Raw genomic sequence first — 18,218 nt, forward strand, 5'->3', positions numbered from 1 at the left:
CTCCATCACAAATGAAACTCAGTTTAGCTGGATACAGGATCCTGGGCTGGAAGTTGTTTTGTTTCAGGAGATTGGAGGTTGATGACCATCCTCTTCTGGCTTGAAACATTTCAGCTGAGAGATCTGCCATCATTCTGATATTTCTCCCTTTGTAGGTGATGCTTTTCTTTTGTCTGGCTGCTTGCAGAATTTTCTCCTTCATCTTAATTTGGCAAAGTTAATCACAATGTGTCTAGGAGATGCTTTATTTGGATTAAGTCTTATTGGAGTTCTGAAGCTGTCAACTATCTGAAGTTCTGTACCTCTTTCAATGATTGGGAAATTCTCCTCCTAGATCTCTTGGAGTAGAGCATCTGTATCTTTAGGACCATCCTCTTCTCCTTCTGGAATTCCTATAAGATGAATGTTTGATGGTTTGGATTGATCCTACAACTCTCTCAGGGAACCATCAGTTTTTGCTCTCCATTTGTCTGCTTCTTTTAGTGTTTGGGAACCTTCAAAAGCTTTGTCTTCGATTTCAGAGATCCTTTCTTCTGCCTGATCAACTCTATTACTAAGGGATTCTACTGTATTTCAGAGGTCCTCTACTAACTTTTTCATTTCCTTGAGCCAGTCTGCTGTCTCCTTTCTCATTATGTCCATATCTTTGGTGACTTGGACTTTGAATTCATTAATTTCATGAGACAACTTTAGAACTACTCTTTGGAATTTGATTTCTATCTTTTTTTTGAGACAGAGTCTCACTTTATCACCCTCGGTAAAGTGCATGGCATCACACAGCTCACAGCAACTTCCAACTCCTGGACTTAGGCGATTCTCTTGCCTCAGCCTCCTGAGTAGCTGGGACTACAGGCACCTACCACGACGCCCAGCTATTTTTTTTGTTGTTGGTGGAGGAGGTTGATCTACTCTGGTTATTCACGTTGCCAGAGTTCTTCTGTTGGGTCTGCACCATGTTTATTTTCCACCGTTTGGTTATTAGAAATGGTAGGGTGAGATTGAATTGGGGTTTCCAGGTAGTAGAGATAGCCCCTTACTGAAGCACTGGGCTTTGTAATTGTGGCTTATCTCCTACAACCTTACAAAGACCCCTTTCAGAGTTTTGGCTAGAGACTCTAAGGACCTACTTGGTGAGATAGCGCAAGCTAGCTCTATTTTGATATCAGCCAACCTCTACCCTATCCTAACAAACCACAGTATTAGGTTTAAGTCTCAACCTAATCTATTCAAAGAGATACAAACAAGAGATACAAGCGCCCAGCTGCCACCCATCAGTTCTTTTCCACTACAGAACTTCGAAGGTCAACCTCAGATTGTCCTTGAGTGGACAGCCCCAGACACAAGTTCCAATTAAATTGTCTCAGGCAGTGCAGACCCTGCTCAATGGAGATGGATTTAAGGGTCTCCAACAGCACAATTGGAGACAGGGATCCACACCCCCACCCACCCGACTCAGTCCACACTGTTGTCCGCTTCTTTGCTCACGGACCCAGTTAGAGCCAGGGGCCATGCCCCCCACCCACTGGTCTCAGTCCACACCCAGTTAGCCTCTGCTTGCCAGACCAGTTGGAGTCAGGGGAACATTCCCTCACCTGCCAGTCTCAGTCCACTGCATGGCAAGCCTCTGTTTGCAGGTTCTGTTGGAGTCAAGGCACCACACCCTGCCCACTGGTCTCAGTCCTCACCCAGTAAGCCTCTGCTCACCGGCCCTGCTAGAGACAGGGGACTACACCCTTGCCTTCAGGACTCAGTTCACACCCAGCAAGCCTCTGCCTGAGGGTTCTGTCAGAGTCAGGGGAACATGCTTTTGCCTTCAGGTCTCAGTCCATGCCTGGTAAGCCTCTGTTCACAGGCCCAACAGGGGCTGGGGACCAGCCCTTCCCACTGAACTCAGTCCACACAGGGTAACCACTCTCCCCCTGTGGGCACCATTAGAGCCAGGGGTTCTGCACCCCATCCCACCAGACACAGACCCAACCAAGGGTCAACACCACCACTGGCCGGGCATAGTCATAACCAGGGACTACTACTTCTCCCGCCGAGGGTCCCTTTCTCCCCACACCCTCTTTCTTCCTTGTTAGTTATAGATTCTGTCCCGATGGTTGGTGGTCCACACTATGCCCAGATCTCTCAGGAAAAGACCAAACACTCTGCATTCTGCCCGGGGCAGAACTTCAGACCACCATGTGAGGGGGGAGGGGTGGACTGTGAGTTTGGACTTGTGGGGGAAAACATCTGTTCAATGTAATGCCTGACAGGGTGGTGTCTAGGATTGTAAGTGGGACCTCTCTGGAGAAAGAGAACTGGTGTTTAGCGGCTCTCTCCAGAGAGGTAAAATGAGAGGTCTTTTGTTCCCTGCTTGCTCACAGAGAACCTACGGTGGGCCTTCTACTTGGGGGAGGGGTCTCCCGTCCTCTAGTCGATGGGCTTTGTACCTATAATTTGTTTTCTTAAATGCTCTTCTTTGGAGTTACAGCTTGCCAAACTTCTTTCTTTGCTCAGCTCCTCACCTTTGGCTTCATAAAGTCCAATTCCATCCAGTTTTTCTCCCTCTGGTCAGGAGCCTCTTCTGAGGGTTGCTACCAGTCAGTCATCTTCTCAGAATCCAGAATCCTTTTCTTTTTTGAGACGGAGTCTCACTATGTCGCCCTCGGTAGATGCTGTGACATCACGGCTCACAGCAACCTCCAAGTCTTGGGCTTAGGCGATTCTCTCCTTTTTTTAGAGACAGAGTCTCACTTTATTGCCTTGGTAGTGTGCTGTGGCATCGCAGCTCACAGCAACTTCCAAACCCTGGGCTTAGGCGATTTGCCTCAGCCTCCCAAGTAGCTGGGACTATAGGCACCTGCCACAACGCCTGGCTATTTTTGTTGTTGTTGTTGTTACGGTTTGGCCAGGGCCAGGTTTGAACCTGCCACCCTCAGTATATGGGGCCGGTGCCTTACCCACGGAGCCACAGGCGCCACCCAACTTAAGCGATTCTCTTGCCTCGGCCTTTCAAGTTGCTGGGACTACAGGCGCCCGCCACAATGCCCGGCTATTTTTTTGTTGCAGTTGTCATTGTTGTTTAGTAGGCCCTGGCTGGGTTAGTAGGCACTAAGCCATGGATAAATGTTTTAAATACCATAAATTTAGGGACACTAGGCCAGGTGCAGTGGCTTACACCTGTAATCCTAGACTCTGCTAGGTCAAGGCAGGAGAATCAACTGAGGCCAGAATTCGAAACTAACCTGCACAACAGCAAGATCCTGTCTCTATTAAAAATAGAAAAATTAGCCAGGCATTGTGGTGGTGTCTGTAGTTCCAGCTATTCAGGAGGCTGAGGCAGGAGGGTCACCTGGACCCAAAAGTTTGAGGTTACTGTGAGCTAGCTGGCACTACAGCACTTTAACCTAGGTTACAGAGTAATATTCTGTCTCAAAATAAAAACAAAAACAGAAAACAAAACAAAACAAAAAAAACCCACCCTTGTGAACACCAAAAACATTGAAGGGAAAAATATAAAAGAAGAATCTAGGGCGGCGCCTGTGGCTCAGTGAGTAGAGCGCCGGCCCCACATGCCGAGGGTGGTGGGTTCAAACCCAGCCCCAGCCAAACCGCAACAAAAAAATAGCCGGGCATTGTGGCGGGCGCCTGTAGTCCCAGCTGCTCGGGAGGTTGAGGCAAGAGAATCGCATAAGCCCAAGAGTTAGAGGTTGCTGTGAGCCGTGTGACGCCACGGCACTCTACCCGAAGGTGGTACAGTGAGACTCTGTCTCCACAAAAAAAAAAAAGAGGAATCTAGCCTATTCACACAATAAATATACAATAGTAATTACAACAGTTTATTGTAACATTAATTGTTCAATGGGGGAAAATAATTCAAAATGTTTAACAAACAGAACGACATTAAATAGTAATACAGATAAAAAATTTAAATATATTTTTATATATAAACATACATGAATGTGTATTTGTAAACTGCTTACTGGTTGAACACAATGGCTCACACCTATAATCTCAAACACTTTAGGAGGCCAAGCTGGGAGGATTACTTGAGGCCAAGAGTTGAAGACAGTCTGGTCAATGTATCAAGACCCTCATATCCACAAAAAATAAAACAATTTACCAGGTGTCGGGGCTTGTACTGATAGTCCTTGCTACTTAGGAGGTTGAAGTGGGAGGATCACCAGCCTGGGTGACTGAGCAAGACCCTGTCATCTTGAAGTTGTACCAAATCATTCATCAAGTCATTTTTATAATTTCCAGGAAGAAACATATATACATGAACAGAGTTTCAGTTTTTTCTATATGTTTTTTCAGAGTTAAACTGATACCATACATGAATTTTTACCCTGCTCTTTTCAATAATCATAAAACGTTCTTTACAGATGCCCTCTTTTCTCAGCCACAATAATTCAAACTTGGAAACGAAGACCACCCAAATGAGAAACTCAGAGCTTGCTATATTGCAAGGGAGGCAGCCACCATCACTTGTATGTGGCAGATTCTAAGGCAGAGCAGTGGGAAGGCTTCTGATATGTTCTGATTACAGGCTACTGGAAGCCAGGGTGAGGTAACAAGAGGCAGGATGTTTTGTGTGAGTGGTTTGGGGAGCGTATTTGCCTTTCTAGGGTTGGTTCTCAGGTTGGGAGGCAGGGTACCAAAGGTAGAGAAGCAGGAGGTCCTTGACCAAGTCCTCACCATCTCAGTCAACTGCTGTAGGGCCTGTGGTTGAGCTCTTGGGCCTGGTAACTGCAAAGATGTACTGGTCAGTGTTCTATAGTCATACATTGGTCATTGTCGGTTGTGTATTCAATCTCTCAAAACACAATTTTTTTAATTATTTTTTCTGACATGTCTATTGTACAAAATTTGGAAAATTATTAAAACAATTAAAATGACCTACCACCAACCCTAACCACACACATACCCGCACCCCTGAAAACAGTGCCCAGTGTCTCCTAATTAAAACCATGTACAACCTTGCTTCTCAACAACACACGTGCCAGCATTTTCACTTCAAAGTCAAAACTCTGTATAAAAATTAGCCAGGCATTGTGGTGGGTGTCTGTAGTTTCAGCTATTCTTTAGAACATTCATTTCTGTTACAATTCAGTGAACATCAGTGCATAAGTAATCGACCTGTCTGGGTGACGCGGTTGTTTTTCTCAGTGGAGTGGAAACTGGCAGATTGCTTTTCATGGTTTTTCAGTCTTCCAGTTCTACCAGCGTCCTCTAAGTGCACATCCTTGTCAGCATCAGGTGTTATAATTTTATCTAACAAAATGATTTGTCAGGCACGCGTGAAGGCCTTGGCCTAGAAAAAAACTAAACACCAAAAATAATGGTAGTACTAGGAAAAACTGCTTTTCTACTCCTCTGTATTTTTTCCCTCGTTTCTGCAACAAACCTGCAATCCTTTAAGAATTCATGTACATATGTTTTTTTCTTGTAACGTAGGGTTAGGGTCCTGGAGCTACTGAGGCAGAACCGCGATACTCCCTCTGCCCAGAGCTGGCCTCGCTCGGACACGTCGCGGAGCAGGGTTCGAGGGGGCTTCCTTCGGCCGCCGGTGGCCTCGCTTTTCCTGTCAAACGCCTCCCGTCCCCGTCTCCCTCTCTGGAAAGCGTGGGGCTGGTAAGCTGCCTCCGTTTTCCCCGGAGTTCTACGAGATTCGGCTCCAGGACTAACTGCCCGCTCTGCCCGCTACTACCCGCAAATCCCCAGGGGGTGGGCGGAGCAGGAGCCCCTCCCCCGACCCATGCACTCCAACTAGCCAAGGCTGCGGAGGCCCTGCCGGTGCAGCTTCACTCTTCCCGGCGAGCCCAGGAGGAGACTCCGGCTCAGAAAGATACGGGAACCGACCCAGGGTCCCACACTGAGTCGGCGAGCTGGCTGACCCAAGCCCACCGGGACAGCCAACTACGCAGCAGTAAAAATGTCAGAGCCCCGGAGGCGCCCGTGGCTCAAGAAGTAGGGCGCCAGCCCCATATACCGGGGGTGGCAGGTTCAGGCCCGGCCCCCGCGAAAACTGCAAAAAAAAAAAAATGTCAGAGCCCTTCCAAGCTCAGAACTAGCCCGCCCACAAGATACAGCCAAGAGGGAACTCTGCAGGGGCAGGCCAGAGAGCTATAGCGCACGCGCACGTCGGGCGAGGGCGAGTAGACCAGGAGCCAGAGTGGGCCGGAGCGTAGGGCGCAGGCGCGCGTCAGGCGAGGGCGCCTAGACAAGGAGCCAGAGCGGGCCGGAGCGTAGAGCGCAGGCGCGCGTCAGGGAAGCGGGAGAGGCCTTAAGTGCGCGGGAGGCGGGGCCGGAGCGTCCGGCGCGAGCGCAAGCCCAGGCGGCTACGGAGTTGGTGGCGAAGGAGTTTGCGATGGCGTCTCAGCGGGCTCGGGTCTTGCGGTGCTGTAGCTGCCGCCTCTTCCAGACGCACCAGGTCGGGCGGGCGCCGGCCACTCCCTCCTCCAGCGCAGAGATGGCGAATGGGTTGTGACTGGGCCGCGGGCGTTTTCTCGTGGGGCAGCGGGATATACCTGGGACCGGAATAAGTGGCAGTGATTGTTAGGGGATAGTCCCTAGTACCCAGTGAGGACAGCGTCTCGTGGATGTCTCTTATCCCATAACGTGTTTCTGGACATTTCGTTTTCGTTTTTTGCTTGGTTCTCGTAGGAACCAGAGGTAATGGTTTCTGCAGAGGCGACCTCTCGAGAATGATACCAGAGAGCTGGGGAAGCCGGGTTGAGGATGGCATCTCTTAGGCAGAACAGCCCACAGAGTGACTCTCACTTTAAACACAAAGGGGTGATAGTTTTTAAAACTGAGACTAGAGGAGCGGCGCCTGTGGCTCAAAGGAGTAGGGCGCTGGCCCCATATGCCGGAGGTGGCGGGTTCAAACCCAGCGCCGACCGGAAACTGCAAAACAAACAAAAAAACAGACCAGAGGGGAAACTATGGATGTACCATCGGAGCGTTGCTTGTGGGCCGCTGGGCGCCCTCTGGTGGCCCTCCGTGGCTTTGCCCCGGTCTTTATTCTCCTGAGGTGACGGATTTGATGGCTGCTGGCCAAAGCATAAACCACTGGACACCAGGAGTTTTCTTTAGGGCGCAGGGCTGTTTATTTTTATTATTTTTAAGACTGGGTGTCCCTCTGTCGCCCAGGCTGGAGTGCAGTAGCGCAATCATAGCTCACAGCAGCCTCGGACTCTGGGCTCCAGCGATCTTCTCAGACTGTCGGGTAGCTGGGACTATAGGTGTGAGCCATGCCCGGAGTATTTTTTTTTTTTTTTTTTGTAGAGACAGAGTCTCACTGTACCGCCCTCGGGTACAGTGCCGTGGCGTCACACGGCTCACAGCAACCTCTAACTCTTGGGCTTACGCGATTCTCTTGCCTCAGCCTCCCAAGCAGCTGGGACTACAGGCACCCGCCACAACGCCTGACTATTTTTTGGATGCAGTTTGGCCGGGGCTGGGCTTGAACCCGCCACCCTCGGCATATGGGGCCGGCGCCCTACTCACTGAGCCACAGACGCCGCCCCAGCCCGGAGTATTTTTTTTATTATTAAATCATAGCTGGTGTACATTGATGCGATCATGGGGCACCATACACTGGTTTTATAGACCATTTGACATATTTTCATCACCCTGGTTAACACAGCCTTGCTTGCCTGGAGTATTTTTAAACAGAGTAGTTTCTAAAATGTATTTAGTTCCCTGATTTTCAGCACCTTTTCAAGACAGGATATCAGTTAACCTAATCTTTTCTGGGTCATTCTCCGTCTTCCTGCTTGATGTCACTTAATGCTGTCAGTTTATTCTGATAGTTCCTCCTCCTAGTTACCTGCTAATCTGATATGCCTCGAGAAAAGATAGCATCAGACTTCTTTAAAATGTTTGTTAAAGGCTGGGCGTGGTGACTAACGCCTGTAATCCTAGCACTCTGGGAGGCTGAGGTGGGTGGACTGCCTGAGCTCAGGAGTTCCACCCGCCTGAGCAAGAGCAAGACTTCATCTCTAGTAAAAATAGAAAAATTCCGGCGGCGCCTGTGGCTAGTGGGTAGGGTGCCGGCCCCATACGCCGAGGGTGCGAGTCCGAACCCTGTTCCAGCGAAACTGCAACAAAAAATAGCTGGGCATTGTGGCAGGTGCCTGTAGTCCCAGCTACTCGGGAGGCTGAGGCAAGAGAATGTCTAAGCCCAGGAGTTGGAGGTTGCTGTGAGCTGTGACGCCAGGCACTCTACTAAGGATGATGAGACTGTCTCTAAAAAAATAGAAAAAGTATTGGGGCATTGTGGCAGGTGCCTGTAGTTCCAACTACTTAGGATGCTGAGGCAAGAGAGTCACTTGTGCCCAATAGTTTTTGAGGTTGCTGTGAGCTCTGATACCCCAGCACTCTACCCAGGACAACAGAGTGAGACTGTCTCAAAAATAAAAACTAAATAAATTAATTCTAAAAATGCAATGGGGCTCAGCGCCTGTAGCACAGTGGTTATGGCACCAGCCACATACACGGAGGCTGGCAGGTTCGAACTTGGCCCAGGCCAGCTAAACAATAATGACAACTGCAACAAGAAAATAGCCGGGGGCGGCGGCCCCATATACCAAGGGTGGAGGGTTCAAACCTGGCCCCGGCCAAACTGCAAACAAAAAATAGCCGGGCATTGTGGCGGGCGCCTGTAGTCCCAGCTACTCCGGAGGCTGAGGCAAGAGAATCGCTTAAGCCCAGGAGTTGGAGGTTGCTGTGAGCTGTGTGAGGCCACGGCACTCTACCGAGGGCCATAAAGTGAGACTCTGTCTCTACAAAAAAAAAGAAAATAGCCGGGCGTTGTGGTGGGCTCTTATAGTCCCAGCTACCTGGGAGGCTGAGGCAAGAGAATCGCTTAAGCCCAAGAGTCTGAGGTTGCTGTCAGCTGTGATGTTATGGCACTCTACTGAGGATGACATAGACTCTTGTCTCAAAAAAAATAATAATAAATGCAATGGTTAAAAAGTCAGGAAAGGGCCGGGCACAGTGGTTCATGCCTGTAATCCTAGCACTCAGGGAAGCCAATGCCAGGAGTATCTCTTGAGGCCAGGAGTTGAAGACCAGCCTGAGCAAGAGCGAGACCCACTGTGGCTCAGTGAGTAGGGCACCAGCCCCATATACCGAGGGTGGCGGGTTCAAACCCAGCCCCAGCCAAACTGCAACAAAAAAAATAGCCGGGCGTTGTGGCGGGTGCCTGTAGTCCCAGCTGCTCCGGAGGCTGAGGCAGGAGAATTGCGTAAGCCCAAGAGCTGGAGGTTGCTGTGAGTCCTGTGACATCATGGCACTCCACCGAGGGCGGTAAAGTGAGACTCTGTCTCTACAAAAAAAAAAAAAAAAGAAAAATGTGGCTCAGTGCCCCTAGCACAGTGGTTATGGCAATAGCCACATACACCAAGACTGGCGGGTTTGAACCTGGCCTGGGCCAGCTAAACAACAATGACAACTGCAGCAAAAAAATAGCCGAGCATTGTGGCGGGCGTCTGTAGTCCCAGCTACTTGGGAGACTGAGGCAAGAGAATCGCTTAAGCCTAAGAGTTTGAGGTTGCTGTGAGCTGTGATGCTATGGCACTCTACCTGGGGCAACATAGTAAGACTGTCTCAAAAAAATAAAATAAAATAAAAAATAGAAAAATTAGCTACTGGGGACACTGAAGCAGGAGGATCCTTGAGGCCAGGAGTTTGACACTGCAGTGAACTATGATGATGTCACTGCCCTCTGGTTCCCCACAATAGTTTTTATGAATAAATCTAGACATCTTTGTAATGATAGGCATGATATTTTATTACATTTCTTCAAGCAATTTTGATGTCCCTTGGTAATATTTTCTTTGTGGCTGTTACAAATGAATCTTCATCAATTGTCTAAATATTTGCTTTTATAAAAGCTATTATTTTTTAAATTTTTTTTTCAAAGATAAGGTCTAACTCTGTCACTCAGGCTTTAGTACATGATACAATCATAGCTCACTATAACATTGAACTACTGGGCTCAAGCAGTCCTCCCACTTCAGCCTCCCAAATAGCTGGGATTACAGGCTCACACCAGTGTGCCCAGCCCAACTTGATTTTGTTTCATATGGATAGCCAGTTTTCCCAGCAATGCCACCTTTATAATATACTGAATTTTCACACATGTGTGTTGGTTTATTTCTGAACTCTTTTTTTCCACTAGTCTTTTAAAATTATTTCTTTTTTTTTTTTTTTTTTTTAGAGACTAAGTCTCACTTTATCACCCTCAATAGAGTGCCATGGTGTCACACAGCTCTCAGCAACCTCCAACTCCTGGGTTTAGGCGATTCTCTTGCCTAAGCCTCCCGAATAGCTGGGACTACAGGCGCGTGCCACAGCGCCCGGCTATTTTTTGTTGTTGCAGTTTGGCTAGGGTTGGGTTGGAACCCACCACCCTTGGTATATGGGACTGGCGCCCTACTCACTGAGCCACAGGCGCCACCCTTAAAATTATTTCTGATGCAGTTATATTTAGTTTTAAATAATTATCTGAAGGCCAGGCATAATGGGTCATGCCTGTAATCCCAGCACTCTGGGAGGCCAAGGTGGGTGGATTGCCTGTATCAGGAGTTCAAGACCAGCCTGAGCAAGAGCAAGCCCCATCTCTGAAAAAAAAAAAAAAAAAATAGCTAGGTGTTGTCGTGGGTGCCTATAGTCCAGCTAGATGGGAGGCTGATACAAGAGAATCACTTGAGTCCAAGAGTTTGACATTGTGAGCTGACGCCATGGCACTCTACCAAGGGGCAACAAAGTGAGGCTCTGTCCCAAAAAATAAAAAACAAAATAATTATCTGAGTTATTTCTAAAATTTCATTGTAGGTGAAAAAGAGTATCAAGTGGACATGCAAAGCTTGTGGTGAGAAGCAGTCCTTTGTGCGGGTAAGTCCTGAGAAACGGCACAGGTGGGACCCTGCCTGCGGAGGGGTTTCTAAATGGAGCCCCAGCAGGCCACAGCTGGTGCCATTTTCTCGTGCACCAAGTTCACCAGATACAGAGCCCCTGCTCCCCAGGTTCCTGTTCTTCAGGAAGCAAAATGGATGGAGTGGTACCTTGAAGGGTACTGTCATTTGTTTCTTGATTCAGCAAGTTGAGTACCTTCTGTGTGCCAGGCACAGAGGTAAACCGTGGAAATTGCGACCGTTGTCATTCTTGCTCTCGCAGAGCTCTCTTGTGGAAGGGGAAAAGAAACCCCACACGAGCACACACATACATAATTTAAACCAAACTGAGCACAGTGAAAGGGAAGGTTAGGCCTGTCGGAGATAACACGGGAATCAGACCCAGCAGGAGTAGACAGGGGCTGTTGGTGGAGCCAGGGGTATAGGAGAGAGTGGGCTGGGGAAGTGGAGGCAGTCAGGGAGCACTGGACAGGAGGGACCATGGTGTAAATCCTCTCATCTAGCATGCTTTTCTCACTTGACACTCAGCACATCTTTTCAAGCCCATCCCTTGTGTCCTGCTAAACTCTTTAGTACCACAGGCTAACCCGCACCCTACTTTATTAGACCTACCTTCTATAACCAGAGTGGCTTTCTTGGGCAGCGCCTGTGGCTCAGTGAGTAGGGCGCTGGCCCCATATACCAAGGGTGGCCCTGGCCAAACTGCAACAAAAACATAGCCAGGCATTGTGGCAGGCGCCTGTAGTCCCATCTACTTGGGAGGCTGAGGCAAGTGAATCGCCTAAGCCCAAGAGCCGGAGGTTGCTGTGAACTGTGACATCTCGGCACTCTACCAAGAGTGGCAAAGTAAGACACTGTCTCTAAAAAAAAAAAAAAAAACAGAGTAGCTTTATTTCTGATCTTGAGACAGTCCACACTTTCTTGCTCTTGGGGTCTTTGTGCTTATTGTTGTGCTTCCCTCTTCTCAGTATCCTACGGGAAATTATTTATCAATGTGTTTATGCAGATATTGCCCATCAGACTATGCTCCATGAAAGCAGAGGCATTTTGTATTTTATTTACTGATGTATCCTCAGCACCCAGTGCAATGCTGGCACCTGCCAGTGTTCCATGGAATAAATGAATAAGTAATCCCTCCCACAATGATGACATTTAGCCTAATTTTCCCTTTCACTGTTATGTACAACTCTGTTATAAAACTTTTTAGTTCACTTGACCAACTATTATATTTACTATTTCAGTAAGGCAAAGTTTTATAAGTTGCTGTTTTAGTGGATATCTTCCAAATTTCTTTTACTTGCAAGTCATACACAAAACCACTTCACAATGGCTTTAGCAAAGGAAAAGAAAATGTGCTGGCAGAGAAACAAAGTATCTTAGGGAGTACCAGGGCAGAACTATATCCCTGGTCTCTTAGAGAACTGACCCCAAGAACTCAATAGCTGCTGGGTGCGGTGGCTCACACCTGTAATCCTAGCATTCTGGGAGGTCAAGATAGGTGGATTGCTTGAGCTCAGGAGTTTGAGACCAACCTGAGCAAGAACAAGACCCCATCTCTACTAAAAATAGAAAAACTTGCTGGGTGTCATGGAAGTGTCATGTAGTCACAACTACTCAAGCGGCTCAAGCCAGAGGATCACTTGAGCCCAAGAGTTTGAGGTTGCTGTGAGCTAGGATGACTCCATAATACTCTACCAGGGCCACAAAGTGAGACTCCGTTTAAAAAAAAAAAAACAGCTTCCATCAAGTCAGGCATCAGTTTTTCCTTCCCTTCTGCCTTCACCTAGCTTTTTTCTATATTTTTCCTCCCCTCTGTCTTCTCCATCCCTTCCTGTTTCTCCCTAGACAGTTCACAGTAACATTTTCTGCTCAGAGTCCACAGAATCTCATTTCAAGCCACCTGCAATAGCAGAGTCCCAGTTACAAACTCGTGGGAGAAGCCCTCCAATTGGCCCAGGCTGACTCAGATGTCCCCCTATGATCCTGTGAACTGAGGTTGGGTCTGAGAAGACAGGACTGGCTCATTAGTGAGGCAGACACCCCGCGTAGTGACTGCTGCTTGTCTTAGATGTCATACACATTGAATTCTCCTGGAAGAAGGCTTCACCTTTCTCTCATTACTCTATGCCTGTGCCATGCTGCATGACTTAAGGCTGACTTGGCTGCAGTGACAAACACACACCAAAACCGTAGTGGCTTGACACAATAGAATGTGTTTCTCTTTCTCTTATAACAGTCCTGGGAAGACATTAAGGTCCACAGGGCACTGTTGGTGTGGTTGCTCAGGGATCCAGGCTTCTGTCATTCTTTTTTTTGGGGGGGGGGGGCGGGGAGGGGTCTTCTGTCATTATAAGGCTCTTTTGTTCCATAAGACTTACCTGCAGCTGCCTCCAGCCACTAAAAGGGGTAAGAGCATGGAGGAGCTAACTGGGAGGCTTTTAGGACAAGGCCTGGAAGAAGTTGACAATCCACTGGAAAGAGCCTGGTTTCATCAACACCCCTGACCACAGGCAGACTAAAGAATGAAGTCTATCTGGTTTTGTGCTCATGTAGGAGAGAATGCATTTTAGTATTCAGCCAGCACTTCTGCCCTCTTGGAGAGCACATCCCTACTATCATGCCAGAACTGGGTTATCAGTCTTTTTCAACTTTGCCATTTCCTGCTCCATTTCTTCTCCATTCACCTGAATGTGTTCTGAACAGGACTGCTTCCCACCCAGCTCCCCACCCATCCACTAAAATTGCTCAAGTCAAAGTCAGCAATGATCTCCTTGTTGCTGAAACAATGATTGGTTCTCAGTTTACACCTGACATACTAGCTCCTAGGCACCATTAGTCCACAGAAATTATCTGCTTACGAGGCATCAAGAACACTATGAAATTAGCTGGGTGTGGTGTCACATATCTGGAGATCCAGCTCCTGGGGAAGCTGAGGCAAGAGGATTGTTTGAGCCCAGAAGTTCGAGGTTACGGTGAACTGCACTACAGCTTGACCAATAGAGCAAGACATTTTTTCTGAAAAATAAAGAATTCTCTCGGTCGAGGTAGATGGATTGCTTGAGCTCAAGAGTTCAAGACCAGGGCGGCGCCTGTGGCTCAGTCCGTAAGGCGCCGGCCCCATATACCGAGGGTGGTGGGTTCAAACCCGGCCCCGGCTGAACTGCAACCAAAAAATAGCCGGGCGTTGTGGCGGGCGCCTGTAGTCCCAGCTACTTGGGAGGCTGAGGCAAGAGAATTGCTTAAGCCCAGGAGTTGGAGGTTGCTGTGAGCTGTGTGAGGCCACTCTACTGAGGGCCATAAAGGGAGACTCTGTCTCCACAAAAAAAAAAAAAAAAGTTCAAGACCAGCCTGAGCAAGACCAAGACCCTGTCTCTGAAAAATAGCTGGGCATTGTGGTGGGTACCTGTAGACCTAGCTACTCAGGAGACTGAGACAAGAGAATCACTTGAGTCCAAGAGATTGAGGTTGCTGTGACCTATGACACCATGGCACTCAACCCCAGGGCAACTAAGTGAGACGCTTGTCTCCAAAAATAAAAAACCACAGAGTAGGTGGTGAGGAGCAGCAGACATGTGTAGTGGGTGTAACTACTCAAAGATGGGTTCTTTGTCTCATTACTTTTTTTTTTTTTTTTTTGAGACAGAGTCTCACTGTGTTGCCCTGGGTAGAGTGCTGTGGTGTCACAGCTCACAGCAACCTCAGACTCTTGGACTTAAGCGATTCTCTTGCCCCAGCCTCCCTAGCAGCTGGGACAACAGGCGCCCACCACAAGGCCTGGCTATTTTTTGGTTGTAGTTGTCATTGTTTGGCAGACCCACCAGGTCTGGTATATGGGGCTGGCACCCTAGCTGCTGAGCTACGGGTGCCAAGCCACTGTTTTTTGTTTTTTTTTAAGAGACAGAGTCTCGCTTTGTCACCCTTAATAGAGTACTGTAGTGTCACAGCTCACAGCAACCTCTAGCTCTTCGGCTTAGGTGATTCTCTTGCCTCTGCCTCCCGAGTAGCTGGGACTGCAGATGCCTGCCACAATGCCCAGCTACTTTTTTGTTGAGGGAATGGGACATAATTATAAGAGGGACTTTATACCTAATAGATGCAATCAGTGTAACCTAATTCTTTGTATCCTCAGTGAGTCCCAAAACAAAATTACTAGGAATTTAAAGATGGCAACAACAGAGCAGGTCTCAGGCCTGTGACGCTGATTCTGCCCGTGGGTGGGCCCACACTCTCAAATTTCAGCCCTCACCATCTTCTCCTAAAACACCCAGCTCCAGCTACACTGGCCTCCTCGCTGTTCTCAAAGTGCCAGCTCAGAGGTCTTTGCACTCCTTTCCATGTCATTGCTTCTATTCTGTTGTTGCAGTTTGACCGAGGCCAGGTTTGAACCCACCACCCTCAGTATATGGGGCCGGCGCCCTACTCATTGAGCCACGGGCGCCGCCCCAAGCTACTGTTTTTTTGAGACAAAGTCTACTGTTGGTACCCTGGGTAGAGTGCTATGAGGTCATACCTCACAGCAACCTCAAACTCCGTGGATGTAAGTGATCAATCCTCTTGCCTCAGCCTCCCGAGTAGCTGGAGGATGACAGGAACCTGCCACAATGCCTGGCTAATTTTTTCTGTTTCTCGTAGAGATGGGATCTCACTGTTGCTCAGGCTGGTTTCAAATTCCTGAGCTCAAGCTATCCACCCCGTCAGCCTCCCAGAGTGCTAGGATTACAGGTGTGAGCTACCCCGCCCGGCCTGTCCCATTACTCTTAAACCTATAAAACATAGTTTTAAAGATCAAAAAAGAAAAAAATTTTTTTTTGAGACAGAGTCTCACTTTACTGCCTTTGGTAGAGGGCTGTGGAGTCACAGCTCACAGTGACCTCAAACTCCTGGGCTTAGATTCTCTTGCCTCAGCCTCCCGGTAGCTGGGACTACAAGCGCCTGCCACAACGCCCAGCTATTTTTTGTTGCAGTTTGGCCAGGGCTGGATTTGAACCCACCACCCTCAGTGTATGGGGCCAGCACCCGACCCACTGAGCCACAGGCACTGCCTAAAAAAAAATTTTCTTTTATGACAGAGTCTTACTCTGTCTGCCAGAGTAGTAAAGCTCAGTGGCACCATTATAGCTCACAGCAACCTCAAACTCCTGGGCTCAAGCAATCTGCTTGCCTCAGCCATCCCGGTAGCTGGGACCATAGGCATGCACCACCATGCCTGGCTAATTTTTCAATTTATTTAGTATCAACTGGGTCTCACTTATGCTCAGGCTGGTCTCAAATTCCTGAGCTCATGCAGTCTACCTGCCTCGGCCTCCCAGAGTGCTAGGATTACAGCTGTGAGCCACCATGCCTGGCCAAACCTAAAATAACTTTTTTTTTTTGTTTGTTTGTTTTGAGACAGAGTCTCACTCTGTTGCCCTGATAGAGTGCCAAGGCATTATCAGACTCCTGGGTTCAGGTGATTCTCCTGCCTCAGTCTCTGGAGTAGCTGGGATTACAGGTGCTTGCCACCATGTTTGGGTAATTTTTCTATTTTTAGTAGAAATGGGGTCTTGCTGTTGCTCAGGCTAGTCTTAAACTCCTAAGTTCCCAAGATCCTCCTGCCTCGCCCTCCCAGAGTGCTAGGATTACAAGCATGAGTCACCATGGCCCACCTAACTTTTTTTTTTTTTTTTTTTTTTGAGACAGAGTCTCACTCTTGTCTCCTTATGTAGAGTGCTGTGGCATCAAAGCTCACAGCAACTTCAAACCCCTGGGCTCCAGTAATCATCTGTCTCAGCCTCTGGAGTAGCTGGAACTATAGGCAAGTAGTACAACACCCACCTAATTTTTCTGTTTTTGGTGGAGATGAAGTCTTGCTTCACAACGGCTGGTCTGGAACTCCTGAGCTCAAGTGGTCCTCCCACCTCGGCCTCCCACAGTGCTATAATTACAGCGTCTGACCCAAAGATCAAATTAGGAATTTCTGGGGGTCACGGTGTAGGGCACACTTCTTGAGAGTGGGACACAATTATAAGAGGACTTAACCTAATAGATGCAATCAGTGTAACCTAATTTCTTTGTACCCTCAGTGAATCCCAAAACAAAATTACTAGGAATTTAAAGATGGCAACAATAGAGCAGGTCTCAGGCCTGTGACGCTGATTCTGCCTGTGAGTGGGCCCACATTCCCAAATTTCAGCCCTCGCCATCTCCTAAAACACCCAGCTCCAGCTGGCACTCGCTGTTCCTCAGAGTGTCAGCTCAGAGGTCTTTGCACTCCTTTCCATGTCAGCACTTCTACTGAAATGTTCTCCAGACATCTAATGGAGGTTGCTCCCTCATAGCTTCCTATGTGTGCTCACGTGTCACCATCTCAGTTATGCGTGCCTTAACCACTTTGAACAGCCCATGGAAAATTGTCCTTTTCTAGCCAAGCCGCTTTCATTGCCTTTTTTCTCAGGAGTACTTAACTGCCATCTGATAGATTTCATAGATTTCACTCAATTGATTATTGCCTGTCTCCTCCCACTGAGATGTGAGCTCCTCATGGCAGGGAGTTTTGTCCGCTGTTGTATTGTTCACACCTAAATCAGGGCCTGGCATATAATAGGTGCTCGATAAAATACTTATTGGCTGAATTAATGACTTTGAAAAATAGCTATATATATTTTTTGTTTGGTTTTATTTTATTTTTTCTTTTTGAGACAGAGTCTCCCTATGCCGCCCTAGGTAGAGTGCTGTGGCGTCACAGCTCACAGCAACCTCAAACTCTTTGGCTTAAGTGATTCTCTTGCTTCAGCCTCCCAAGTAGCTGGGACTACAGGCACCCACCATAACACCAGACTATTTTTTTTGTTGCAGTTGCCATTGTTTGAACACGCCAGCCTCGATGTATGTGGCCTATGCCGTAACCACTGTGCTATGGACACTGGGCCTTTTTTGGTTTGTTTTTTTTGTTGTTGTTGCAGTTTGGCCGGGCTGGGTTTGAACCCGCCACCCTCGGCATATGGGGCCGGCGCCCTACTCATGAGCCACAGGCGCCGCCCATTTTTGGTTCTTTTTTTTTAAGACAGAGTCTCACTTTGTCACCCTTTGTAGAGTGCTAGGGCGTCATAGCTCACAGCAACCTCAAACTCTTGGGTTCAAGCAATTCTCTTGCCTCAGCCTCCCAAGTACCTGGGACTATAGGTGCCTGCCATAATGTCTGGCTATTTTTAGAGAGGGGATGTTGCTCTTGCTTGGGCTGGTCTGGAGCCTGTGAGCTCAGGCAGTCCACCCACCTGGGCCTCCCAGAGTTCTAGGATCATAGGCGCGAGCCACCGCACCCAGCCCTAA

At 48.2% G+C, this 18,218-nt stretch overlaps 1 protein-coding gene across 2 annotated transcripts in view; it reads left to right on the top strand.

The window, feature by feature from the left end:
• The first annotated feature begins 5,567 nt into the window (after window positions 1-5,567).
• MRNIP (MRN complex interacting protein) overlaps window positions 5,568-18,218 on the top strand; it is a 29,504-nt gene continuing 16,853 nt past the window's right edge. For both annotated transcript variants that reach the window (XM_053566991.1, XM_053566992.1), the window contains exons 1-2: window positions 5,568-6,418; window positions 10,831-10,890. In XM_053566991.1, the coding sequence (XP_053422966.1) occupies window positions 6,356-6,418; window positions 10,831-10,890 (123 nt within the window). In that variant the 5' untranslated portion in view covers window positions 5,568-6,355. The remainder of the gene's footprint in view (window positions 6,419-10,830; window positions 10,891-18,218) is intronic.

This window comes from Nycticebus coucang, chromosome 17 (genome assembly GCF_027406575.1).
Source record: "Nycticebus coucang isolate mNycCou1 chromosome 17, mNycCou1.pri, whole genome shotgun sequence".
Lineage (NCBI taxonomy): Eukaryota > Metazoa > Chordata > Mammalia > Primates > Lorisidae > Nycticebus > Nycticebus coucang.